The sequence below is a fragment of the Hylobates moloch genome, unplaced genomic scaffold (genome assembly GCF_009828535.3).
Source record: "Hylobates moloch isolate HMO894 unplaced genomic scaffold, HMol_V3 SCAFFOLD_40, whole genome shotgun sequence".
NCBI lineage: Eukaryota > Metazoa > Chordata > Mammalia > Primates > Hylobatidae > Hylobates > Hylobates moloch.
In genome coordinates, this window is record NW_026652315.1 from 1,986,500 (window position 1) to 2,013,556 (window position 27,057).

Here is a 27,057-nt window from a genome sequence, read left to right on the forward strand (position 1 = left end):
CCTGTCTCACACAAAAAAATTTTTAATGGTGATGTATATCTTTATATATTGGTATGGAATCATGCTCATGATGTAGTGTCAATTCGAAAATGCAGCATACACATAGTCTATGAAGTATTATTATATTATATTATATTATATTACATTATATTATTTATTTAGAAACAGGGTCTCACTCTGTCACCTGAGCTGGAGTGCAGTGGCATGATCTCAGGTCACTGCAGCTTCCAACTTACCAGGCTCAGGTGGTCCTCCTACCTCAGCCTCCTAAGTAGCTGGGACTGCAGGCATATACAAACATGCCTGGCTAATTTTTGTATTTTTTGTAGAGAGAGGGTTTTGCTATGTTGCCCAGGCTGGTCTTGAACTCCTGGGCTCAAGTGATCCTCCTGCCTTGGCCTCCCAAAGTGTTGGGATCATAGGCATGAGCCACTGCTCCTGGCTGAAAGTTTTATCTTAAAAAATAGTTATGTATTCTATCAGATGTGCATAAAGGGACATTAGCCAGGGAAGGGAAAGAAGCCAACCCTTACTGGAAGCTTATCCAGTGCCCTAAGGCCAGACACTGTTCTGGATATTCCATAGCCTCCTGTGGCTAATGCCTGGTGATGCAGAGGCTGAGGTCCTAGGTTCAAATCTCTGCTCTACTCCTTCTTGGCCACGTGATGTTGGGTCAGTTGCTGAACATTTCTAAGTCTCTGTTTCCTCTGGTTCAATGTTGATAATAAGAGTATAATACTTTACAAATGATTGTGAGGGTGAATGAAACTAATGCACATAAATGTGCTTCATGAGTACCTGACCTTCTTGAGTAAGCAGTTACTCGTTACGTTATGTGTGAGTAGCTGTTATGTGACCCCTAACTCAACCAACTAAGGTGGGCCCACTGAGATCATACAGATAGTGGGGAAGCCAGGATTGAAGCAAGAGCCTTTCTGATCCTACTACCATGTTTTCTATGAGAGAAAAATATGTTGGACTGTAGTTGTGCAAAGGGAGAGTGAGAGAAAGAGGGATGAGAGAGACAGTAGAAGAAGGAAAACAGGCAGTAAAAATGGGAAGTTAAGAAAAAGAGCAAAGGAAAATGAAGAGGACTCAATGGTGGGGAAAGCAAAAAAAAAAAAAAAAAAGTGGAAGAGAGGAGGCAGGAAGAAGGTAAGGGAGAAGAGCTGGAAGAGGGTAGGGAGGGAGGCAAGAGGAGAGAGAGGAATGAGAAGTGCTAGGTGAATCTCCACACCTCTCCTGCTACTCCAGCCAGATCCCATCTCTGGGTGCCTGAATTCCCAGTCTAGTCACCAGGGCCTTGGGCCTGCATGCACCACTGTGACTCCCCATCTCCTCCGACTCCTGCCTGCCTGGGAGGCCCTTGCCTTCTACCATCCCACGACTTCCTATCACTCCTCAGGGCCTGGGGATCAAGTCCAAAGGCCTGAGGGTGCTGTTGGAGGTGAATTAGGGAACAACATCCAGCTATCTTTCCAGACGAACCTTCCACTGTTCCTGCCCTCTATCCTTTCACTCTGTTTTTAGCTATAAGGAAATAGTTGTTTTTTGTTTTTTTTTTTTTTTTACCATCATATGACAACCACTTTGTTCATCAATGCTTTGCCTATTTTTTATTCTGATGGTTTGGCATAATGTATCAATCCTATATTTTAATAGTGAAATGAAAAATTAACTGTTTTTACATGATTGGTGTTCAACTCTTTAGTAAAAATTGTCATTTTAATTTATTAAATTCATTTACCATTTTACATTAAAATGGTATGGCAGGTTTTTCTACTCAGTGTCACATTACTTATAAAACTATAATAATTGGTTGGCATTAATGTCTTCTTTTTCGTTAACATTTTAAAATATTCATCTCTATGTATATCTACTTCCTTTTTTGTTTCTCCCTTCACAGAATCCTCAAAATCACAAATAATCATTTTGATTTAGATAATAGCATTTCACTTTACTCTTCTGTGAACTCCTGAATTCTATTTATATATTGCATATTTTGGGCATTTGGATTATTTTTCTTTTTTTGAGACAGGGTCTTACTCTGTCACCCAGGCTAGAGTGCAGTGGTGCAGTCATGGCTCACTGCAGCCTTGACCTCCCAGGCTCAGGTGATTTTCCCACCTTAGCCTCCCAGGTAGCTGGGACTACAGGTGCACGCCACCACGCCCAGCTAATTTTTTTAAATATATTTTTTGTAGAGATGGGGTATTGATATGCTGCCCAGGCTGGTCTCAAACTCCTAGGCTCAAGAAATCCTCCCACCTTAGCCTCCCAAGTAGGACTACAGGTGTGTGCCACCACACCTGGCTAATTTTTTGTTTGTTTGTATTTTTTGTAGAGATGGGGTTTTGCCATGTTGCCCACGCTGGTCCCAAACTCCTGGGCTTACCTTAGCCTCCCAGGGTGCTGAGAATACAGGTGTGTGCCACCACACCTGGCTAACTTTTTTTTTTTTTTTTTTTGTAGAGATGACATTTCACCACGTTGCCCAGGCTGGTCTCAAACTCCTGAGCTCAAGCCATCCACCCACCTCAACCTCCCAAAGTGCTGGGATTACAGGCCACAGTGCCTGGCCCCGGATTTTATTTTTTCTTATTTCTTCCCATTCTTTTCTTCTTGCTTTACCTACCTGTCCCTTCCCCCAACTTCCCCCAATTTTAAAACTTTAAAAAGTGGAGATTGTTTAATATATTGTTTAATATAGTGGAATCACTGCAGTATCAAAACAGCATGAACCCCAGACCTGTGTGATAAGGTTGTAGACAGACCTGTGGTATCAGCAATCAGATTTATAAACGTACAGGAGGTGATAACCTCAGGCAGGTAAGCCAGAATTAACAACGGGAAGATCTGCAAACAATGCTTGAGAGGTTATTTAATCCTGTGACTTATCCATTATCAATCTTTATTCATCTGCAATATAGATTCCACGTTCTGGCAAAGAATTGTGATGCTAACAAACCAAGCGACCTGCCAGATATGCAGATCCTCACCACATTCATAAAGGGCACCCATTCTGAATAACGTGTCTTGTGAGCTCATGCCTTATGAAATTTCTTGTCATAGAGCTGCATAGATCTTAGGAGGGTTTGCTTCTGAAAAGCCATCTCCGATAATCAGTGGTGTGGCTTGACTTTTGTGGCTCTGTTCAGGTAGATGAAATGACCTTCAGAGAAGGGGATGCCAAAGTCCCCATTCTTTCAGATATTTATTTTGAGTGTCTAATATTTGGGATTCAGTCTTGGTAAATAATTATACTTTTTAACTAAAGTGTATTGTCATATCTTTATTGCTGCAGTTTCTGATCTGGAAGTGCTGGTCATTCACTCAGTCATTAACAAACATATATGGATTCTTCTAGGTCAGCGCTGTGTTTATTAAGATTTGAAACATGCCTGTAAGGAGCGTGTCGTTTAGTAGGGGAGCTAGACTATTAAACAACTAAAAAGAATAGAGCATAATACATAGTTTATAAACAGATAAAGAGCTGGAGAAATGCAAGAGAGAGAGCCATTTTATAGACTGGAGGGGCTAGTGGGGCTTTAAAGAGTGCATGAGTTTTCTAGGCTGGCAGGGGTGGGCAGGGCATTTCCCATAGAGCGCATGCACAGAGGCGTGATAGCAGGAGTGTGCAGGACATATCCAAGGACGGTGGTGGATGGAGTGGCAGGGGGGCAGGGGGGTGCGGTTCTGGGTGACTGGAGCAGGTGATTGTTGTAGGGAGTGGCCAAATATGAGGCTGGAAGAACAGGTTAGGCAGGCCAGAGCATGTTCAGAAGAAAGGAAGTAGAGGTTGGAGTGTTGGAGAGAAGGTGTGGAACAATCTCTCCATACCCTATTTTGGGAAGCCTACTCATTCTCATCAGTTCTTCCTGACCTAGCTGCTACCCAGGAAAAATCGACCCCTCTCCCGTTTTCCCTCCCCATGTGTTTCTTTTTCATAGGGTTAGCCACTTAACCTATTGTTTTTGTTTGTTTGTATTTGAGACAGAGTCTCCTCTATTGCCCAGGCTGGAGTGCAGTGGCGCTATCATGGCTCACTGTAGCCTCAGCCTCCCTGGGCTCAAGTGATGCTCCTGAGTAGCCTCCAGAGTAGCTTGGACTACAGGTGTGTATCAATACGCCTGGCTAATTTTTGTATTTTTTGTAGAGATGGGGTTTCGCCATGTTGCCCAGCTGGCCTCGAACTCCTGGGCTTGAACTCCTGGGCTCAAGCAATCCTCCCACTTCGGCCTCCCAAAGTTCTGGGATTACAGGCATGAGCCAGAACCCATTGTTTTCTGGTTGGTTTAGATGACTTCTCCTGAGGGAAGAGATTTTTGTTTTTCCTAGTTAGATTACTTAATTACCTAATAGATGCCAAATACATGTTTCTTAAGTTAGGCTATTCTGTAGATTAATATCTCAACTGAGATGTCTTACAACTTTAAAACTGTAAAGATTCTATGATTCTAAATAACAGCATTTCCCACACTGGCCTGATTTTATTTACAGTAGTCCCCCCTTATCGATGGTTTCACTTTCCACATTATCCAAGGTCAACCATGGTCAAAAATATTAAATTAAAAATTCTAGAAATAAACAATTCCTAAGTTTTAAATTGTGTGCTGTTCTGAAATCGTGTGATGAAATCTTGTGCGATCCTGCTCCCTCCTGCCCAGAACAGGAATCATCCTTTTGTCCAGCATATCCACACTATGCATACCTGGCCCTGTGAGTCACTTAATAGCCATCTCTGTTATCAGATTGTCTGTTGGGGTATTGCAGTGCTTGTGACCAAGTAACCCTTATTTTACTTCATAATAGCCCCAAACTGCAAGAGTACTGTGCCTAATTTATGAATTAAACTTAATCATGAGTATTTCTGTGTAGGAAAAAATAGTATATATAGGCTTCGGTTTCAGGCATCCACTGGGGGTCTTGGAATGTATCCCTGACAGATGAGGGAGGGCTACTGTAGTCTATATGGCAGAAATGCTTCTCTTTGACACCCAAGAACTCTTTGGGCACCATAGCTTGTTTGGCATGAATGACTTTTTTATCCTTAAATGTAATTTGTTTAAAGTTCTTTGTCTAAGAAAATGAAATGTTCATATTTTGAAACTCCAAAAATAAAACACTAGAGAGATGACGCCAAAACAGTGATTTCAATCAGAAATGCTTTCTGAATCCAGCATCTAAATGAGAATTAATTATGGAATCAGATCATGGTTAGTAGGCATTCATTGTTTTAAGGCAATTGATAGCAGTATTGAGGAACCTAAATAATAAAGTATTTTAAACATCCTCTAGTGTTTTTCACATTTCTAATGAGTTGTGATGACCAAATGTTCCTTATATGCAAGATGAACTATGAATGATTGTATCTTATTATAAAGTTTTCAAGTTCTAATGAAGAATATCATTCTCATTCCCTTGGTGGATAGATATCTTCCCACAAATCAGATCACATTGATCATGTGCTGTTTTATTTGAGATTAATTTAGAAATAAGTGCTCTTCATTTACCATGGAATTAGTAGTAACAATTTTCTGAGATCAAATTTACTGAGGTAGTTTCCGGCAAAGTTCTACAGAGAAGTATAAGATTGGATAAGCCTATTAAACACACTCTAGTTTCTGTTAAAGTGGTTTCTCAAGCTTGAGATGCAGATTTGGAGTGAGGAAACTTCAGGAAACTCCATTGTACAGTCCCCGTTGGTCTGTCTTGCAAGGCTTAGCAGTATTAATTTCAGAAGAGCTTTGATTTTGCTTGATCGCTTTTCTTCTTATTTGAAACATATGCTGTTTATTTCATATATAAGATACAAAGCATTTAATAATATAACTGATCAGTGTTTCAACATAATTTATGATCCACTTAGCAACTTAATAATAAGCTTTTGAGGTTAAGTTCTAGAAATAAACTGTTAAATAATTTAGTGCTTATTTTTTCAACAGATGTGAATTATTAAAAAGAAAATGGCCCAACGGAGCACTGTATTTCCTTCTCGTGTCACCAAGGAAAGGTATAATATATGGAAAATATGCATCTAAGGTATACTTTTCCTTTCCACTCATCCCATGGGGGCTGCTAGTGGGTGTGATAGTTACAAATGAAAGCTTGGGCTGTTACATTATCGAAGAATGGTTTTGTTCAAGGGCAAGAGAAACACTATTGTGTCTTCTAGCTTTCAATTTATAGGATACTGTGGACCACTCAGTGACCCCAAGAAGTAGAGATTTCACAGTAGTCCTACAGTAGACTTGAATTTCCTGTTGAGAGTGAAGTATAACTCTGGGGGCTTGAGGCTAACATCCCTGTTAAGCTTTTTAAATCAGAAGTTGCAGATTAGGGGCCTATCGGCCAAAATTGGCTCATGAAGTACATTGCTTGGCCTAGCATGTTCTTAAATACTTTTCTTGGAGACAGGGTCTCACTCTGTTCCCCAGGCTGGAGTGCAGTGGCACAATCACAGCTCACTGCAGCCTTGACCTCCTGGGCTTAGGTGATCTCCCACCTAGCCTCCTGAGTAGCTGGGACTATAGTTATGTGCCACCATGCCCAGCTAATTTTTAAATAATTTTTTTGTAGAGATAGCGTCTCGTTGTGTTGCCCAGGCTGATCTTGAACTCCTGGGCTCAAGCAATCCTCCCACCTCAGCCACCCAAAGTGTTGGGATTACAGGTGTGAGCCACTGTGCTGGCCTTACTTTTTACATGAATTGTTAACATTTTAAAATTAAGCGATTTCACATACAAGTCTGGATTTGCTAGCTTTTCTTGAGAAATATTAGATGATCTGGAAAAAGGGACCTGAAATCCCTGATGGTCACTCATGGGTGGAGCAGAACTGTGGCTCCCTTTAGCTGGGAAATGCCCTTTTCAGTTCTCTAAAGTCCCTGACACTCCCTATTGCCTCATATGTAGTATGCTTCACTTATTTATGTCGCCTGCCTGACCCACGTAGGCATTGAGTTTGTAACCACTGTTTCAGAGAGGGAGGAGGAGGAGAGCATGTTAGGAGACTTTGTTAATGAACTTGATCTTGATAACATAGATTATATTGGGGAGACATCTCGGTGTACCCAACTCTGCCAGCCTGTTGCTCTTGGAAGTCATGGAGACCGCTTCTAAAACACTTAAGTCTGTGGGCATGATTATTTAAAGATCTTTCCCGGCTTGTGAAGAAAACTTTTTTAGGCAGAAATCCTGCCTCAAACCCTATTTAGCTTGTAGTTATAGATAATTTGTATTTCCACACTTCTCTGGGAAGTTTTGAATCTGGCTTTAAAAATTATTTTTTCCCTATTAACAACCCACATGGTTCCCTTCTGCAGGCGAGTGAGAACCATGCCCCGACACAGCCAGTCCCTGACCATGGCACCATACTCATCTGTAAGCCTCGTGGAGCAGCTGGAAGACAGGATCCTCTGCCATGAGAAAACCACTGCCGCCCTCGTAGAGCACGCCTTTCGGATTAAAGATGACATTGTCAACAGTTTGCAGAAAATGCAAAACAAAGGGGGAGGTGACCGCTTGGCCAGGCTTTTCTTGGAGGAGCATATCAGAAACATAACTGCCATAGTGAAGCAACTTAATCGGGATATCGAGGTAAGGTTTGTGAAAGTCAGGTGGCCTATGTCCCTTTCCACAGAGTTGCTCCATGTCAGGAGGTCACCCACGTCTAATTCCTACCTCCCAGGCAGTAATGCATTTAGAACAAAGCTGTCTGTCTTGTCTATTCTTAATGATCGCCAAGGAGACAGCTTGCAGAAATATCCTAATTACATTTATTCCAGTGTTTGTTAACAGTTACTGTCAGTGTTAAGTTTAATCTAAATTTACCTTGCTGATTATTAAATGATTTTATTTTGTTTGGCTCTTAATGAAGAGAGAGAAGAACTAGTCAAATAGTTTCACTCTGTAATCTTTCGTATCTTTGAAGACAGCTCTTAAGTCAATTGCTAAGGTCAGACTTTGTTGCTTCAGATTAAATGTTTCTAGGTCATAATGATTATATGTAATACAGTTTATTACTCAAACAATTTAGGCATTTGGATTGCTCCCCAGACCCCCCTTTTTACTGCTGTAGTTTTCTTTGAAATGAGACCAATAAAAGGCCAATATTGTCTATTTTTAGAATTGGTAGATTTACTGCTATTTATTCAGCAATCACAGGGACCACACAGTTTAGTTCAGAAAGCTTCAGCTCATTTAGGGCTTGGGTTTCCCTCACTACGCAATGTTCATATCTTTCACATGTAATGATTGAATATATGAATAATAATAGATATATGGCTAGATTAAGGAAAAAGTTTGTTTCCTGTGATGGAGATTATATCTGAATTATGCTTCCTAAAATTAAACCTCATTTCTTTTTTTTCCATTGTCAGATTTGTATGTATTTATTTATTTTAACGGCTTTATTGAGATATAATGTAAATGTCACAAAAAGTATAAAATTAAATGATTTTTAGTAAATTTATAAAATTGTGCAACCTCAACACAATTCAGTTTTAGGACACTGCCATCACCTTCCCAAAATTCACATAAGCCTGTTTGCAGTCAATTCCTACTTCTACCCCAGCCCAGGCAACCACTCATCTACTTTCTATCTCTAGAAATTGGTCTTTTCCAGACATTTCATATAAATGGAAACCTTACAATATGAGGTCTTTCGCATCTGGCTTCTTTCTTTCCTTTTCTTTTTGTTTGTTTGTTTTGAATGTAGTCGTGCAATCATGGCTCACTGATGCCTTGACCTCCGAGGCTCAACCGACCCTCCTACATTGGCCTCCCAAGTAGCTGGGACTACAGGTGTGCACAATCATGCCCAGCTAATTTTTGTAATTTTAATACTACAAGGTCCATCTATACTATAGTATTTTTTGTAGAGACATAGTCTCACTATGTGGCCCAGGCAGGTCTTGAACTCCTGGGCTCAAGCAATCTGTCTGCCTCAGCCTCCCAAAGTGCTGGGATTACAGATGTGAGTCACTGTGCCCAGCCTGGCCAATCTCATTTAGCATAATTTTTCTGTGGTTGAGGCATATCCTAGCATGTATCATATTCCTTTTTATGTCTGAGTAATATTCTATTTTCTGGATATGCCACATTCTATTTATCCATTCATGAACTGATGGGCATTTGGATTGTTTCCAGTTCTTAGCTTTTATGAGTAAAGCTGCTATGAACACTTGTGACAGGTCTTTGATGTGAAAATATGTCTTTATTTCTCTTGGGTAAATTCCTAGGAGTAGAATTGCTGGGTCTTATAGTGAGCTTATGTTTAACTTTTTAAAACATAGCCAAATAATTTTCCAAAGTGGCTATAACATTTTATAATCCCACAAGCAATGTATGAAGGTTCCAGTTTCGCTACCCCCTCAGCAATACTTGGCATTATCTTTTTTTATTATAGTCATTCTAATGGATGTGTAGTGGTATCTCATTGTGGTTTTAATTTGTATTTTCCTAATGACTAATGATCTTGAACACCTTTTCATATGCTTATTGATCATTCGTGTGTCTTCGTTGGTGAAATGTCTATGTAAGTCTTCTACCCATTTTTTTTTTAATTAGATTTTCTTCATTGTGGGGAAAAAAGCTACCATTTTAACCATTTTAAGTGTATAATCGAATGACATTAAGTACATTCACAATGTTGGGCAATCATTATTACTGTCCATTTCCAAAAGATTTCCATCATCCCAAACTGAGACTTTGTTCCCATTAAAAAGTAACTCCCCATTCCACTTTCCCCTCAGCCCCTGGTGACCTGTATTCTATTTTCTGTCCTTATGAATTTGCTTATTCTAGCTACTTCATATAAGTGGAATCAGACAATAATTTGTCCTTTTGTGTCTGGCTTTTTTCACTTAGCATAATGTTCTCAAGGTCCATCCATAATGTAGCATGTATCAGAATTCATTTTTACATTGGGTTATTTGTCATATTATTGATAACTTATGAAAGTTTTTATGTAGTTTAGATACAAGTCCCTTATCAGATATGTGATTTACAAATATTTTCTCCCATTCTGTGGCTTATATTTTCATTTTCCTAATAGTGTCTTTTGAAGTGTGAACATTTTTAGTTTTATTGAAGTCTAATATCAATTTTTTTCTTTAATGCTTTATTCTTTTGGTGTTGCGTCTTTACAACTATTTGCTTATTAACTCAAGGTCACAAAGATTTTCTCCTATGTTTAATTCAAGATTCTCAGTTTACACACTTAGGTCTGTGAACCATTTTGAGGTAATTTTTGTATATGGTGTGAGGTAAGGGTCTAAGTTAATTTTTTTTCATCTCGCTATCGTAGGAAAATCTATCCTTTTCCCATTTGTCCTTTTGTTGAAAATCAATTGACCATAAAATATAAGGGTTTATTTCTGGATTCCACTGTTCTGTATGATTTTCTTAACGTCAATGCCACATTGTCTTGATTTCTAGTTTTAGAGTATATTTTTGAAATAAGGTAATGTAAGTTCTTTTTAAAAGGTAGTTTTTGACTAGTCTATGTCCTTTGCATTTTCATTTAAATTTTAGGATTAGCTTATCCGTTTATATTAAAAAGTGACTTTGATAGAGATTGCTTTGCATGTATAGATTTTAAAAAGGCTGGGTGCAGTGGCTCACACTGTAATCCCAGCACTTTGGGAGGCAGAGGTAGGAGAATCACTTGAACCCAGGAATTTGAGACCAGCCTGAGCAACATAATGAGACCCTATCTTTCTCTAAAAATAATAATAATAATACTAATAAAAAGAAATAATGTATAGATCCATTTGGGGAGAGTTGCCATCTTAATACTGTGTCTGATTGTTCAAGGAACCAACTTTTGGTTTTACTAATTTTGTCAGTTTTTTTTTGTTTTTGTTACTAATTTAAAAATTTTAAAATTGACAGACAATAATTATACATATTCTTGGGGTACATAGTGATGTTTCAATACATCTAATATGCAGTGACCAGATCAAGGTAATTTTGTGTTGTTTAACAAATTGCTATACCTCCTTCCCTTCCCTTCCCCCTACCCATCCCATCCTTTAGTATTCTCTATTCTAATTTTTACTTCTTTGAGATCAACTTTTTTTAGCTTTCACATATGAGTAAGAACATGCAGTGTTTAACTTTCTGTTCCTGGCTTATTTCACATAACATAATGTCCTGCTGTTCTATCCGTGTTGCTGCAAAAGACAGAATTTTGTTCTTTTTTATGGCTGATAGTATTCCGTTGTGTATATACACCACATTGTCTTTATCCATTCATCCATTGTGGGACACCTAGATTTGATTCCATATCTTGGCTATTATGAATAGGGCTGCAATAAACATGGGGGTGAAGATGTCTCTTCAATATACTGATTTCCTTTCCTTTGGATAAATTCCCAGTAGTGGGATTGCTGGATCATATGGTAGTTCTATTTGTAGTTTTTTGAGGAACCTCCATACTTTTCTCCATAGTGGCTGTACTAGTTTACATTCCCGCCAACAGTGTATAAGAGCTCCCTTTTCTCTGCATCCTTGCCAGCATGTGTTACTTTTTGTGTTTTGGTAATAGCTGTTATAACTGGAGTGAGATGATACCTCATTGTGATTTTGATTTGCATTCCCCTGATAATTAGTGATATTGGGCCTTTTTTCATACATTTGTTTGCCATTTGTATGTCTTCTTTTGATAAATATTTGTTCAAATCATTTACCCATTTAAAAAATTGGATATTTTTTGCTGTTGAGACGTTCGAGTTCTTTCTGTATTCTGGATATTAATCCCCTATTGGATGAATAGTTTGCAGGTATTTTTCTCCCATCCTGTAGGTTGTCTTTTCACTTTGTTGATTGTTTCCTTTACCATGCAGAAGCATTTTTGTTTGATATAATCCATTTGTTTATTTTTGCTTTTGTTGTCTGTGCTTTTGAGGTCTTATTAATAAAATCTTCTCCTAGACCAGTGTCCTGAAGTGTTTCCCCTGTGTTTTCTTCTAGTAGTTTTATCACGTTGGGCCTTACATTTAGGTCTTTTGTCCATTCAGAGTTTATTTTTATATTGGGTGAGAGGTGGGGGCCTAGTTTAATTCTTCTGCATATGGATGTCCAGCTTTCCCAGCACCATTTATTGAAGATTTGTCTTTCCCTCAATGAGTGTTCTTGGCACCTGTGTCCAAAATCAGATGGCTGTAGATATGTGGATTAATTTCTAGGTTCTCTTTTCTGTTCCGTTGTTCTATGTGTCTGTTTTTATGCCAGTACCATGCTGTTTTGGTTACTACAGCTGTGTAGTATATTTTGAGGTCTGGTAGTGTGATGCCTCTGGCTTTGTTCTTTTTTATTTTATTTATTTATTTATTGAGATAGAGTCTCACTCTTTTGCCCAGGCTAGAGTGCAGTGGCATGATACTGGCTCACTGCAACCTCAGCCTCCCAGGTTCAAGTGTTTCTCCTGCCTCAGCCTCCCGAGTAGCTGAGATTACAGGCACATGTAATCACGCCAGGCTAATTTTTGTATTTTTAGTAGAGACAGGGTTTCACCATGCTGAATAGGCTGGTCTCCAACTCCTGACCTCAGGTGATCCACCCATCTCGGCCTCCCAAAGTGCTGGGATTACAGGCATGAGCCATTGTACCTGGCCTAGCTTTGTTCTTTTTGCTCAGGGTTGCTTTGTCTATTTGGGGTCTTTTGTGGTTCCATACAAATTTTAGGGTTTTTGGTTGAGTGCAGAGAACATCCTTTTTTTTTTCTTTTTTTTTTTAATTATACTGTAAGTTCTAGGGTACATGTGCACAACGTGCAGGTTTGATACATAGTTATACATGTGCCATGTTGGTTTGCTGCACCCATCAACTCATCATTTACATTAGATATTTCTCCTAATGCTATCCCTCCCCCAGCCCCCCATCTACTGACAGACCCTGGTGTGTGATGTTCCCCCCCATGTGTCCAAGTGATCTCATTTTTCAGTTCCCACCTATGAATGAGAACATGAGGTGTTTGGTTTTCTGTCCTTGTGATAGTTTGCTGAGAAAGTTTGCTGAGAATGATGGTTTCCAGCCTCATCCATGTCCCTGCAAAGGACATGAACTCATCCTTTTTTATGGCTGCATAGTATTTCATGGTGTATATGTGCCACATTTTCTTAATCTGGTCTATCATTGATGGACATTTGGGTTGGTTCCAAGTCTTTGCTATTCTGAATAGTGCTGCAATAAACATACACGTGCATGATTTATAGTAGCATGATTTGCAATCCTTTGGGTATATACCCAGTAATGGGATTGCTGGGTCAAATGGTAATTCTAGTTCTAGATCCTTGAGGAATTGCCACACTGTCTTCCACAATGGTTGAACTAATTTACACTCCCACCAACAGTGTAAAAGCGTTCCTATTTCTCCATATCCTTGCTAGCATCTGTTGTTTCCTGACTTTTTAATGATTGCCATTCTAACTGGCATGAGATGGTATCTGTTTGTGGTTTTGATTTGCATTTCTCTGATGACCAGTGATGATGAGCATTTTTTCGTGTGTCTGTTGGCTGCATAGATGTCTTCTTTTGAGATGTGTCTGTTCATTTCCTTTGCTCACTTTTTGATGGGGTTGTTTGTTTTTTTCTTGTAAATTTGTTTGAGTTCTTTGTAGATTCTGGATGTTAGCCCTTTGTCAGATGAGTAGATTGCAAAAATTTTCTCCCATTCTGTAGGTTGCCTGTTCACTCTGATGGTAGTTTCTTTTGCCGTGCAGAAGCTCTTTAGTTTAATTAGATCCCATTTGTCTATTTTGGCTTTTATTGCCATTGCTTTTGGTGTTTTAGGCGTGTAATCCTTGCCCATGCCTATGTCCTAAATGGTGCTGCCTAGGTTTTCTTCTAGGGTTTTTAGGGTTTTTAGGTCTAACATTTAAGTCTTTAATCCATCTTGAATTAGTTTTTGTATAAGGTGTAAGGAAGGGATCCAGTTTCAGCTTTCTACATATGGCTAGCCAGTTTTCCCAGCACCATTTATTAAATAGGGAATCCTTTCCCCATTTCTTGTTTTTGTCAGGTTTGTCAAAGATCAGATGTTTGTAGATGTGTGGTACTATTTCTGAGGCCTCTGTTCTGTTCCATTGGTCTATATATCTGTTTTGGTACCAGTACCATGCTGTTTTTGTTACTGTAGCCTTGTAGGATAGTTTGAAGTCAGGTAGCATGATGCCTCCAGCTTTGTTCTTTTTGCTTAGGATTGTCTTGACAATGCAGGCTCTGTTTTGGTTCCATATGAACTTTAAAGTAGTTTTTTTCAATTCTGTGAAGAAAGTCATTGGTAGCTTGATGGGGATGGCATTGAATCTATAAATTACTTTGGGCAGTATGGCCATTTTCACGATATTGATTCTTCCTATCCATGAGCGTGGAATATTCTTCCATTTGTTTGTGTCCTTTTTCATTTTGTTGAGCAGTGGTTTGTAGTTCTTCATTGAAGAGGTCCTCCACATCCCTTGTAAGTTGGATTCCTAGGTATTTTATTCTCTTTGTAGCAATTGTGAGTGGGAGTTCACTCATGATTTGGCTCCCTGTTTGTCTGTTAATGGTGTATAGGAATGCTTGTGATTTTTGCACATTGATTTTGTATCCTGAGACTTTGCTGAAGTTGCTTATCAGCTTAAGAAGATTTTGGGCTGAGATGATGGGGTCTTCTAAATATACAATCATGTCATCTGCAAAAAGGGACAATTTGACTTCCTCATTTCCTAATTGAACACCCTTTATTTCTTTCTTTTGCCTGATTGCCCTGGCCAGAACTTCCAACACCATGTTGAATAGGAGTGGCGAGAGAGAGCATCCTTGTTTTGTGCTGGTTTTCAAAGGAAATGCTTCCAGTTTTGCCCGTTCAGTATGATACTGGCTGTGGGTTTGTCATAAATAGCTCTTATTATTTTGAGATACGTTCCATCAATACCTAGTCACTTGAGAGTTTTTAGCATGATGGGCTGTTGAATTTTGTCAAAGGCCTTTTCTGCATCTATTGAGATAGTCATGTGGGTTTTGTCGTTGGTTCTGTTTGTGTGATGGATTATGTTTACTGATTTGCATATGTTGATCCAGCCTTGCATCCCAGGGATGAAGCCCACTTGATCATGGTGGATAAGCTTTTTGATGTGCTACTGGAATCAGTCTGCAAGTATTTTATTGAGGATTTTTGCATTGATGTTCATCAGGGATATTGGCCTAAAATTCTCTTTTTTTGTTGTGTCTCTGCCAGGCTTTGGTATCAGGATGATGCTGGCCTCATAAAATGAATTAGGAAGGATTCCCTCGTTTTCTACTGATTAAAATAGTTTCAGAAGGAATGGTACCAGCTCCTCTTTGTACCTCTGGTAGAATTCGGCTGTGAATCCGTCTGGTCCTGGACTTTTTTTGGTTGGTGGCCTATTAATTATTGCCTCAATTTCAGAGCCTGTTATTGGTCTATTCAGAGATTCAACTTCTTCCTGGTTTAGTCCTTGGGAGGGTGTATGTGTTGAGGAATTTATCCATTTCTTCTAGATTTTCTAGTTTATTTGTGTAGAGGTGTTTATAGTATTCTCTGATGGTAGTCTGTATTTCTGTGGGATCAGTGGTGATATCCCCTTTATCATTTTTTATTGCATCTATTTGATTCTTCTCTCTTTTCTTCTTTATTAGTCTTGCTAGCAGTCTACCCATTTTGTTGATGTTTAGAAAAAAAAAAAACAGCTCCTAGATTCATTGATGTTTTTGAAGGGTTTTTTGTGTCTCTATCTCTTTCACTTCTGCTTTGATCTTAGTTATTTCTTGCCTTCTGCTAGCTTTTGAATGTGTTTGCTCCTGTTTCTCTAGTTCTTTTAATTGTGATGTTAGGGTGTCAATTTTGGATCTTTCCTGCTTTCTCTTGTGGGCATTTAGTGCTATAAATTTCTGTCTACACAGTGCTTTAAATGTGTCCCAGAGATTCTGGTACGTTGTGTCTTTGTTCTCATTGGTTTCAAAGAACATCTTTATTTCTGCCTTCATTTCATTATGTGTCCAGTAGTCATTCAGGAGCACGTTGTTCAGTTTACATGTAGTTGTGCAGTTTTGAGGGAGTTTCTTAATCCTGAGTTCTAATTTGACTGCACTGTGGTCTGAGAGACAGTTTGTTGTGATTTCTGTTCTTTTACATTTTCTGAGGAGTGCTTTACTTCCAATTATGTGGTCAATTTTAGAATAAGTGTGATGTGGTGCTGAGAAGAATGTATATTCTGTTGATTTGGGGTGGAGAGTTCTGTAGATGTCTATTAGGTCTGCCTGTTGCAGAGCTGAGTTCAGGTCCTGGATATCCTTGTTAACCTTGTGTCTCATTGATCTAATATTGACAGTGGGGTGTTAAAGTCTCCCATTATTATTGTGTGGGAGTCTAAGTCTCTTTGTAGGTCTCTAAGGGCTTGCTTTATGAATCTGAGTGCTCCTGTATTGGGTGCATATATATTTAGGATAGTTAGCTCTTCTTGTTTAATTGATCTCTTTACCATTATATAATGGCCTTCTTTGTCTCTTTTGATCTTTGTTGGTTTAAAGTCTGTTTTATCAGAGACTAGGATTGCAACCCCTCCTTTTTTTTGCTTTCCATTTGCTTAGTAGATCTTCCTCCATCCCTTTATTTTGAGCCTGTGTGCATCTTTGCACATGAGATGGGTCTCCTGAATACAGCACACTGATGGGTCTTGACTCTTTATCCAATTTGCCAGTCTGTGTCTTTTAATTGGGGCATTTAGCCTATTTACATTTAAGGTTAAGATTATTCTGTGTGAATTTGATCCTGTCATTATGATGTTCACTGGTTATTTTGCCCGTTAATTGATGCAGTTTCTTCACAGCATCAATGGTCTTTACAATTTGGCATGTTTTTGCAGTGGCTGGTACCGGTTGTTTCTTTCCATGTTTAGTGCTTCCTTCAGGAGCTCTTGTAAGGCAGGCCTGGTGGTGACAAAATCTCTCAGCATTTGCTTGTCTGTAAAGGATTTTATTTCTTCTTCACTTATGAAGCTTAGTTTGGCTGGATATGAAATTCTGGGTTGAAAAAATTCTTTTCTTTAAGAATGTTGATTATTGGGCTCCCACTCTCTTCTGGCTTACAGGGTTTCTGCCGAGAGATCTGCTGTTAGTCTGATGGACTTACCTTTATGGGTAACTCGACCTTTCTCTCTGGCTGCCCTTAACACTTTTTCCTTCATTTCAACCTTGTGAATCTGACAATTATGTGTCTTGGGGTTGCTCTTCTCGAGGAGTATCTTTGTGGTGTTCTCTGTATTTCCTGAATTTGAATGTTGGCCTGTCTTGCTAGGTTGGGGAAATTCTCCTGGATAATATCCTGAAGAGTGTTTTCCAACTTGGTTCCATTCTCCCCATCACTTTCAGGTACAACAATCCAATGTAGATTTGGTCTTTTCATGTAGTCCCATATTTCTTGGAGGCTTTATTCATTTCTTTTTACTCTTTTTTCTCTAACCTTGTCTTCTTCCTTTATTTCATTAATTTTATCTTCAATCACTGATACCCTTTCTTCCACTTGATTGAATCGGCTATTGAAGCTTGTGCATGCATCATGAAGTTCTCTTGTCATGGTTTTCAGGTCCATCAGGTCATTTAAGGTCTTCTCTACACTGTTTATTCCAGTTAGCCATTCGTCTAATCTTTTTTCAAGATTTTTAGCTTCCTTGCGATGGGTTAGAACATGCTCCTTTAGCTCAGAGAACTTGGTTATTACTGACCTTCTAAAGCCTACTTCTGTCAACTCGTCAAAGTCATTCTCCGTCCAGCTTTGTTGAAATCATCCGTCTTCTGCACTGATCATGCTGGGAGCTGCAGACCAGAGCGGTTCCTATTCGGCCATATTGGAACACCCTCCTTTTTTTTCTTTTTTTGAGACAGGGTCTCAGTCTGTCACCTAGGCTGGTATAGTGCAGTGGCTCTATTACAGCTCACTGCAGCCTCAACCTCCTGGGCTCAGGTGATTCTTCCACCTCAGCCTCCTGAATAGCTGGAACTACAGGTGCATGCCACCACACCCAGCCAATTTTTTGTAGAGACAAGGTTTTGCCATGTTGCCCAGGCTGGTCTTGAACTTCTGGGCTCAAGTGATCCTCCTGCCTCAGCTTCTCAAAGTGGTAGGATTACAGACATGAGTCACCACACCTGGCTGAGAACATAATTTGTATATTTTTAATCTCTTTACATTTTTTGAGACTTGTTTGGTGGCCTTCTTTATTCTTACTGATTTTCTTTCTTATTCTACTAGTTATTGAAATATCCAACTCTTATTGCTGAATTGTCTGTTTCTTCTTCCAGTTTTGTCAGTTTTTGCTTCATGTATTTGGGTACTGTTGTTAGGCTCATATACATTTATGATTGCATATATCTGCCTGATGCATTGACCCTTTTGCCACAAAAAGTCGCTCTGTGTCTCTTGTAATGTTTCTTATCTTAAAGTCTGTTTTGTCTGATATCAGTAGAGGTATTCCATCTCCTTCGTGGCTACTGTTTGCATAATTCATGTTCTTTTCTTTAGAGAGACAAAACCTCTGTCACCCAGGCTGGAGTGCAGTGGTGCAATCATAACTCACTGCAGCCTCAAACTCCTGGGCTCAAGTGATCCTCCCACTTCAGCCTCTAAGTAGCTGGGACTACAGACACATGCTACCATGCCCTGCTAATTCTTCTTATTTTTTCTAGAGATGAGGTCTTGCTGTATTGCCCAGCCTCTGCCTCTGCCTCCCAAAGTGCTGGGATTATAGGCACGAGCCACTGTACCTGGTCTCCTTTTTTTGATAATTCTCACCAAGCTTGTGCCTCTTGGCTCTGGCTTATGTACATAGTTATCAAATTTCACTGTTCTTTGAGATTCTCACGTATGTTTACTAAGGACAAGGATTCACTCAGAATTATATCCTAATTGAAGTGCATTTGTCTTCAGGGTTCTAAGAGTTCTAGTGTATACTTCTTTTGATGGTTAAAGAAAACGACTGTATTTGTTAGTAAGACAGTGCAAGGGATCTGTGTTGCTTTGGTGCCTTATGGTATCCATTCTGGATTTCTTTTGGTCACAGCAATTTGATTTCTTTTTGGATTTACCTTTCTTTCATTGAATACAAACTGGGATGGCTAATAATCAGGTTGCCTTATCCTCTTTTTAGCTAAAGGGGGTTGGGGCCCAGAACTCAGGCCAGAGCACTGAGACCCTCCCTTCCTGGAATTTAAAACCTGAGCAGGCTGGGCTGGGCACGGTGGCTCATACCTGTAATCCCAGCACTTCGGGAGGCCGAGGTGGGAGGAATCGTTAAACCTGGGAGGTCACAGCAGTGAGCTGTAGTCATGCCAGGGTACTCCAGCATGGGTAACAGAGGGAGATGCTACATTCAAAACTAAAACCATACCAAACCAAACCAAACCAAACCAAACCAAACCAAACCAAACCAAACCAAAACAAAACAAAAACCTGAGCAGGCTGATTCAAAGACTGGAAATGGCCATAGTACCTTCCTTGCAGCCATTTTGCCTCCGGGATACTTGCTAGTAGTTCCTGCTGCTTGGACCTCAGGAAATACTGTTTGTATCTTCTTCTCAACCTGCATAACCCAGCTTCCCTGTTGATTGTGTGCTCCTTTCCCCATTCCTTTTTTTTTTTTTTTTTTTAAATGTTTTCTGGAGACAGGGTCTGGCTGTGCAGTGGTATGATCATAGCTCACTGCAGCCTCTAACTCCTGGGTTCAAGTGATCCTCCCACCTCAGCCTCCTGAGGAGCTGAGACTACAGGCACAGGCCACTATGCCCAGCTAATTATTTTATTTTTTGTAGAGACAGGAGTCTTGCTATGTTGTCCAATAATTTCCATTTACCCCCTTAAGTTAGTCAGGTCCAATTACCTGCAACTAAAGAAGTGTAATGACCTCAGAGGAACGTAGAAAGTTTACAAAATTTCTGTAAATAATATACTTGTCTTTGGTTGCTGGTATCTATATTAAGAATGATCTTTTCAGTTTTATTTTTGGGTGCTGAGTCAGTTTTATCCTAGAGGCTAAAAACTAAGCAACCCTAAGTTGACAACTGTACAAAATGAAAGAACCCCAACTTGAACATTTCAATTTTGAAAGTGATTTCAGATTCATCAGGAGACTGATAGCTCTGCTGCACCTAAATCTAATGACAGGTAAAATCTAAGTGATGGGGATCAATAAGAATTCTCAGGTTCTCATCCCCTCAACCACTGGCAAAGAAGTACAGTAGGCCCCCTTATCTGTGGCTTCACTCTCTGCAATTTCAGTTACTTGTGGCCAACCATGATCTGGAAATATTAAATGGAAAATTCCATAAATAAACAATTGATAAATTTTAAATTGTGTGCCATTCTGAGTAGCATGATGAAATCTCTCAACACCCAGCCTGAGTGGGACGTGAATCACTACTTTGTCCACACTGTATATGCTACCTGCCCGTTAGTCACTTAGTAGATGTCTTGATTATCAGATCAAAAAAACATAGTGTGTTTGGTACTATCTGCAGTGTCAGGCATCCACAGGAAGTCTTGGAACTTGTCCCCTGCAGATAAGAGGGGGCTAAGGTATGTTACAAAAAATACAAACTTTTCCCATGCTTCACATTAGAAAATAGTATTACTTCCCCATTCTTAGAATACCCAGCACTTTCCTGTGGGAACTCAGCTCTGTTCCCTTTGCTTATGGGGATGGGGGAAGACTAGAGATGGGAGTCAGTCTATTCTGACATTACCATCCCCTCCAGGTAAAAGCACAGGATAACTCTACCCTTAGGAAATCCTGGTCTTAATTTTTTCTGTCACCTTAAGAGGTGATGGTATTTTAGCCGCAACTGTCAGATCCAGGGAATAATTTCCTATTTGGTAGCTGCCATGTACTACTCCAATAGCCAGAACCACTTTATTTTATTTTATTTTTTTAGAGACAAGGTCTTGCTATGTTGCCCAGGCTGGTCTTGAACTCCTGGGCCCAAGCAGTCCTCTCACCTTGGCCTCCCAAAGTGTTAGGATTACAAGCATAAGCCACAGTGTGTAGCCAGAACCATTTTAAATACATAAGTTCCAACTTCAGCTGGGCCACTGATGCTATTTACCAGTTCCTTCATTTTAGGAAGCCCTCCTTGCCAGTTCCTCTCATGCCCCCAGTTTCCTTTCCTTCAGTGTATCCTGAACACCTAACTCATGCCACTCTTACTATAGCATTTATTGAACAGGACTAACATTGTTTCTTTACATGCCTCTCAAAAAGAGAGGAACCTTTTCTTCCTCATCTTTGCATTGTCTAGTACAATATTTGGAGCAAAATGCTATGAATGCTTTCATAGTATATTTGTGTTGCTATAACAAAATATCTGAGATTGAGTAATTTATAAAGAACAGAAATTTATTTCTCACAGTTCTAGAGGCTGGGAAGTCCAAGCCCAAGGCACTGGCATTTGGCATCTGGTGAGGGTCTTCTTGCTGCATGCTTACATGGCAGAAGGTGGAAGGGCAAGAATGATGAATCCTGTGTCCTCACATTGCAAAAGGATTGAACAGAGTGGACCTCCTCCCACAAACCCTTTTTATAAGGGCCCCAGTCCATTCAGGGTGGAGCCCTCATGACTTAATCACCTCCCAGAATACCACACCTCTTAATACCACCACAATGGGGATGAAGTTCAACATGATTTTTGGAGGGGGTGCCATCATTCAAACCTCAGCAAATACTTATTAAGTGAATAAATGCCCAATACAAAGTGAAGCCAGTTGTAGATATGCTGGTAGCAAAAAGGACTAGAAGAGACTATGAGGTTATCAATGCAAAGAACATCCTTTTCAGATAGGCTGAGTGAAGTGGCCTGACGTATCAAGGCCAGTTAGTGGCAGTGCTGAGAATAAACCCATGTGGCAAAACTCCAAAAATATGCTCTTTTCTCTTTTCTACTTTACCTCTTAGAAGCTCTTCTAGAACTTGATCTTCTATAATCGACTCTCAGATGTGACAGTCTGTGCTATTCAGCCATTCTTTGCTTTCTGAGTTTCAGGAAGAACTTGTTTATAAAACTAGATAATTCTAACTTTAGTTCTCACTGAGTTTTCCCCTGACCCATCCTTGCTTTGATGAGAGTTCACTTGAATTGCTTCAATAATTGGCTGTATCAAAAAATCTACCTAAGGAATCTGAAGTCATCAATTGTTTAGGCTTTCGATAATTATTTTTTCCCAAACCTTTTTTTTTGAGACAAGGTCTCACTCCCTCACCCAGGCTGGAGTGCAGTCGTGTGATAGCTCACTGCAACCTCTGCCTCCCAGGTTCAAGCGATTCTCATGCCTCAGCCTCCCGAGTAGCTGGAATTTCAGGCACACCACCACACCTGGCTAATTTTTATATTTTTAGTAGAGACAGGGTTTCACCATGTTGGCCAGGCTGGTCTTGAGCTCCTGTCCTCAAGTGACCAGCCAGTTATGTATGGCCTCCCAAAGTGCTGGAATTATAGGCATGAGCCACCATGCCTGGCCTAAATATGTTTCTTTAAGATGATTTTTGAAAAATTTACAATGCAGTGAGAAAGTAATTTCAATTTTGCTGTTTTCCCAACATCAGAAACACATTTTGTGTAATGGTTATTCTTGCCTTAACCAGACAGCACTCTTTTATATTTACATATATTTTTGGAGTGTGCAATTTTGCAAGTGATGATTTCTGTGATAGACAGGGAAAACTGAGTAAAATCTAAATTTGGCAAAAAATTTAGTTTGTATTTGAGTGTTTACTTTTTTTATAACTAGTAGTAACTATATATAATGACAAAGTAACAACAAGGAAGTTTAGAAATTTAAGACCCCAATGTGAAACACTAATTATATTGATTTATATGTATTATGAACCTAAGCATGTCTACCTAAACATATTAGGATGCTTGATGACAGATCAGAATTGCTGTCTTATAGCCAAACTTCATTAAAATGAAATCATGATGGTCTGAGTTTAGGCTGCTATGACAAATTACCATAGACTGGGTAGCTTAAACAACAGAAATTTCTTTCTCATGATTCTGGAGACTGGGAAGTCCAAGATCAAAATGCTGGTAAATCCAGTGTCTGGTGAGACCCTGCTGCCTGAATTGTAGATGGTTGTCTTTTTGTATCCTTGCATGGCAGAGAGCAGAGAGCAGAAGCCAGACCTTCTTTTAAGGTACTAATCCCATTCATGAAGGTTCTACCCTCATGACCTAATCACCTCTTAGAGGCCCCACCTCCTAATACCATCACATCAAGGGTTAGGAGTTTAACATACAATTTTTTTTTTTTTTGACTGGGTCTTGCTCTGTCATTCAGGCTGGAATGCAGTGGTATGATCATGGCTCACTGCAGCCTCAACCTCCTGGGCTCAAGTAATCCTCCTGCCTTGGTCTCCCGAAGTGCTGGGATTATAGGCATGAGCCACCACCTTGGTCAATGTATGAATTTTTGAAGGACACAAACATTCAGTCCATAACAATGATGTAGAGTAAATTTAAAAAGTACTAAAAGGAAGTCTTCATTTATAAGTAATAGAAAAATCAGCACCAGGCACGGTGGCTCACGCCTGTAATCCCAGCACTTTGGGAGGCCAAGGTGGGTGGATCACTTGAGGTCAGGTGTTCGAGACCAGCCTGGCCAACATGGTGAAACCCATCTCTCCTAAAAAAATATATAAAAATTAGCTGGGCCTGATGGCATGTGCCTGTAATCCCAGCTACTTGGGAGGCTGAGGAAGGAGAATTGTTTGAACCTGGGAGGTGGAGGTTACAGTGAGCCAGGACCATGCCACTGCACTCCAGCCTGACTGACAGAGCAAGACTCCGTCTCTAAATAAATAAATAAATTGGGAGAGTGGGCATAATATAAAACTAATACTTGGCCAGGCATGGTGGCTCACGCCTGTAATCTCAGCACTTTGGGAAGCCAAGGTGGGCGGATCATGAGATCAGGAATTCAAGACCAGCCTGGCCAACATGGCGAAACCCCATCTCTACTAAAAATACAAAAATTAGCTGGGCGTGGTGGTGGGTGCCTGTAACCCCAGCTACTTGGGAGGCTGAGGGAGGAGAATCACTTGAACCTGGGAGGCGGAGGTTACAGTCAGCTGAGATTGTGCCACTGCCCTCCAGCCTGGGCAACGGAATGAGACTCTGACTCAAAAAAAAAGAGCAAAAACAAACAAAAAACAAAACAAAGAACAAAATAACCTGATACTTGTAGTATCAGTTTTAAAACAGAGATGCGAAGATATTTAAATTGTATTTCAATGATGTAAAAGGTGTATTTTTTATTTCTAGATTCTTGAAGAATATCTTCTGTAAATTGCCTGGGTTTTTACTATTATTATTATTGCTGGTTTATAGCTGTTTTTCAGTTCATGCAGTAAAATTTTACTGGGTTATTTGATTTTTGAGAATCATTCCTGCAAGTGATTTTATATTACAAAAGTAAAGCTGAAGCCATTCTTAAGATGTGAAACTTACTCCTAGACCCTGATAGAACTAGTCAAATCGAGATATATTAACACTGTATCTTGGCAAATTTGCCTAGATAAGTCTTTATGATTTTCTGTCATGTGGCTCTGAACAGTTATACACTGGAAAAAAAGTAAAATATGTTATCAAACTATTACCCTATGTGATCCTTAAGAGCTAGAACAGTGTATTAATATTTCTATTTTTAACACCTACCAATGTCTAAGACATAGTAGGAGCTCAATAAATGTTTCATAATCAAGGGCTCTGGGTCTCCTTGCCCCTTCCAGAACCCTATAATTATTGCTCATATTCTTTCAGCAGATTCCGATGTCAAAACAGATGACTCTTGTATGCTAGTACACAGTAAGTGCTTGATAAATGTTGAATGGAAGAATTTATTGCTTTAATACATCTCCATCCACAGTCTCTGTTAGCAGTTTGCCTTGTGGTGTGGAGAAGCTTATCAATTATTTATTCCTCAGAAACTTTCCACCAATGATCATCATCATTATAAATTTAGAGGAAGTAATATAGTCAACTATGAATTATACATGTCTGGGTTATCCTTACTGTCTTTGGTTTAAGCCATTATCAGTCCCTGGAAGCCGAGCCCTGGTGAGCAGTCCATGGTCCTTTTATTGGTGGTAAGCTTTCCTTTCCATGCTAGTTTGATGGCTGGGGGAAGTAGTTTGGACCCCCATATCTTTTTATGGCTTTAGCTGTGTCTCTGGCCTTTGGGAACCATGCGGTGAGGTCTGCCACCTGGCTGGTTAGAATTTGCAGACCTACTTTAGTTCCCATGTGCTCAACTTCATGATGTCCTTCTGGCTTGGAATGTTGGCTTTAACCTAGTTGGGTTATAGGAAACTGAATCAAGCCCTCATCTAATTGAATGTATCATACAGAGTTTGCTAGTTTAATAATTTGCAAAAGGACTACTGGAGTTTTTGAACTTGAGTGATGAGTGCAGCATTGGGCTTTATTAACATGGCAAAGCAGAGGTGTAGACAGTGATGTTAACATGTAGTTGGACTAACATGCAGGACCTTGGTTCAGTGTGCTTCCAGTACTGCCAATGAGGGAAGAGTTTTGGCTACTGGACTTCATGCATTTTACTGAAAAAGGGAATTTCAGCCTGCAGCTCTGTGATCTGGTTCTATTGAAACAGGTATATCAGCGGAGGGGTTTTGGTGATTATCATCCAAATTCATTTTGTTTTCATTCTACCCACTAGATGTGGCTTGTTGTATGACTTGACTTCGGGGGAGAAGACAGTAAGTTGAATGGAATTTGAATATTTGTTCAGTTCTGTTGACAGAGGTTTTTCAATGTAAATGAATAAATTAGTTTTCTGCTGTCTGCTCTGTCTCCAGTACATTTTAGCTTGCCTGAGTCCTCTTTGAGGACCTGATCATGTCTGGGAACCAGAGATTGATAACAGCTCAAATCAAAGGGACTGATAACAGCTTAAAGCAAAGACAGGACGGACAGCTAGAGATAGTCTGTAAGCCTTCAACTCAGAAGACCAGATCCTAGAACATGGAGCTAAATTAATTGATAAATCACTCACCAACCCACTAACTCACTAACAGCCAGGAATCATTAGAGGCACTGGGGCTGCAGTAACAGCCCAAGCACACAGGCCTCTGATCTTCACCCTGCTGCACACTCTAGTGGGGTGTACCGGCAGTCAATGCTAAGTAACCAAGGTGATGTTAGCTGATGTCAAGTGCTCTGATGAGAGGATGTGATGGAGAGTGACTGGGTGGCTGTCTTAGAAAGGATGGTGGCCGGGCACGGTGGCTCATGCCTGTAATCCCAGCACTTTTGGGAGGCCAAGGCAGGCAGATCACGAGGTCAGGAGTTCAAGACCAGACTGACCAATATGGTGAAACCCTGTCTCTACTAAAAATACAAAAATTAGCCAGTTGTGGTGGCACGTGCCTGTAGTCCCAGCTACTTGGGAGGCTGAGGCAGGAGAATCGCTTGAACCTGGGAGGCGGAGGTTGCAGTGAGCTGAGATTGTGCCATTGCACTCCAGCCTGGGTGACAGAGTGAGACTCCATCTCAAAAATAAGAAAAAAAAAAAAAGGATGGTAAGGGAATAAGGTGATGTGTGAATTGAGAATGGAATGACATATGGGGCCAGCCAAGCCAAGGTGGTGGTGTTGAGGGAGGAGACACCCAGGCGGACCACTCCAGAGCGAGGGAAGTGCAAGTTCCAAGGCCATAAGCAGGAAGAGGCGTGGCACGTTTAAGAAGCAGAAAGGGGACGGGTGGATGGAGTCCTGTGAGCTGGGGGAAGGGCAGCTCGTGAGACTTGAAGGTTGTGATAAGAAGTTTGGAGTATGGAAATGGGAAGCCATTATTTAGTGTTCAGTCAAGGAATTTAAATAATCCACTCATACTCTTGTTGCTGGGGCTACATTAGTGAATAAAACACAGATAAAAGCCCTTGTCCTTGTGGATATAGAGTGATTTATGTTTGAAAAAGATCATGCTGGCTACTTCGTGGAGAAGGATTTTAGGGGAGCAAGAACTGAAGCAGGGAGACAAGTTAGGC

General features: G+C 40.0%; 1 protein-coding gene across 1 annotated transcript in view; it reads left to right on the forward strand.

Annotated features, from left to right (window-relative positions):
* Positions 1–27,057, forward strand: part of LOC116463514 (protein FAM81A) — a gene marked incomplete at its 3' end in the record, with an annotated part of 72,058 nt that overhangs the window by 15,365 nt on the left and 29,636 nt on the right. The window contains exons 2-3 of the mRNA XM_032146643.2: positions 5,946–6,042; positions 7,325–7,598. Of these exons, the coding sequence (XP_032002534.1) occupies positions 6,023–6,042; positions 7,325–7,598 (294 nt within the window). The remainder of the gene's footprint in view (positions 1–5,945; positions 6,043–7,324; positions 7,599–27,057) is intronic.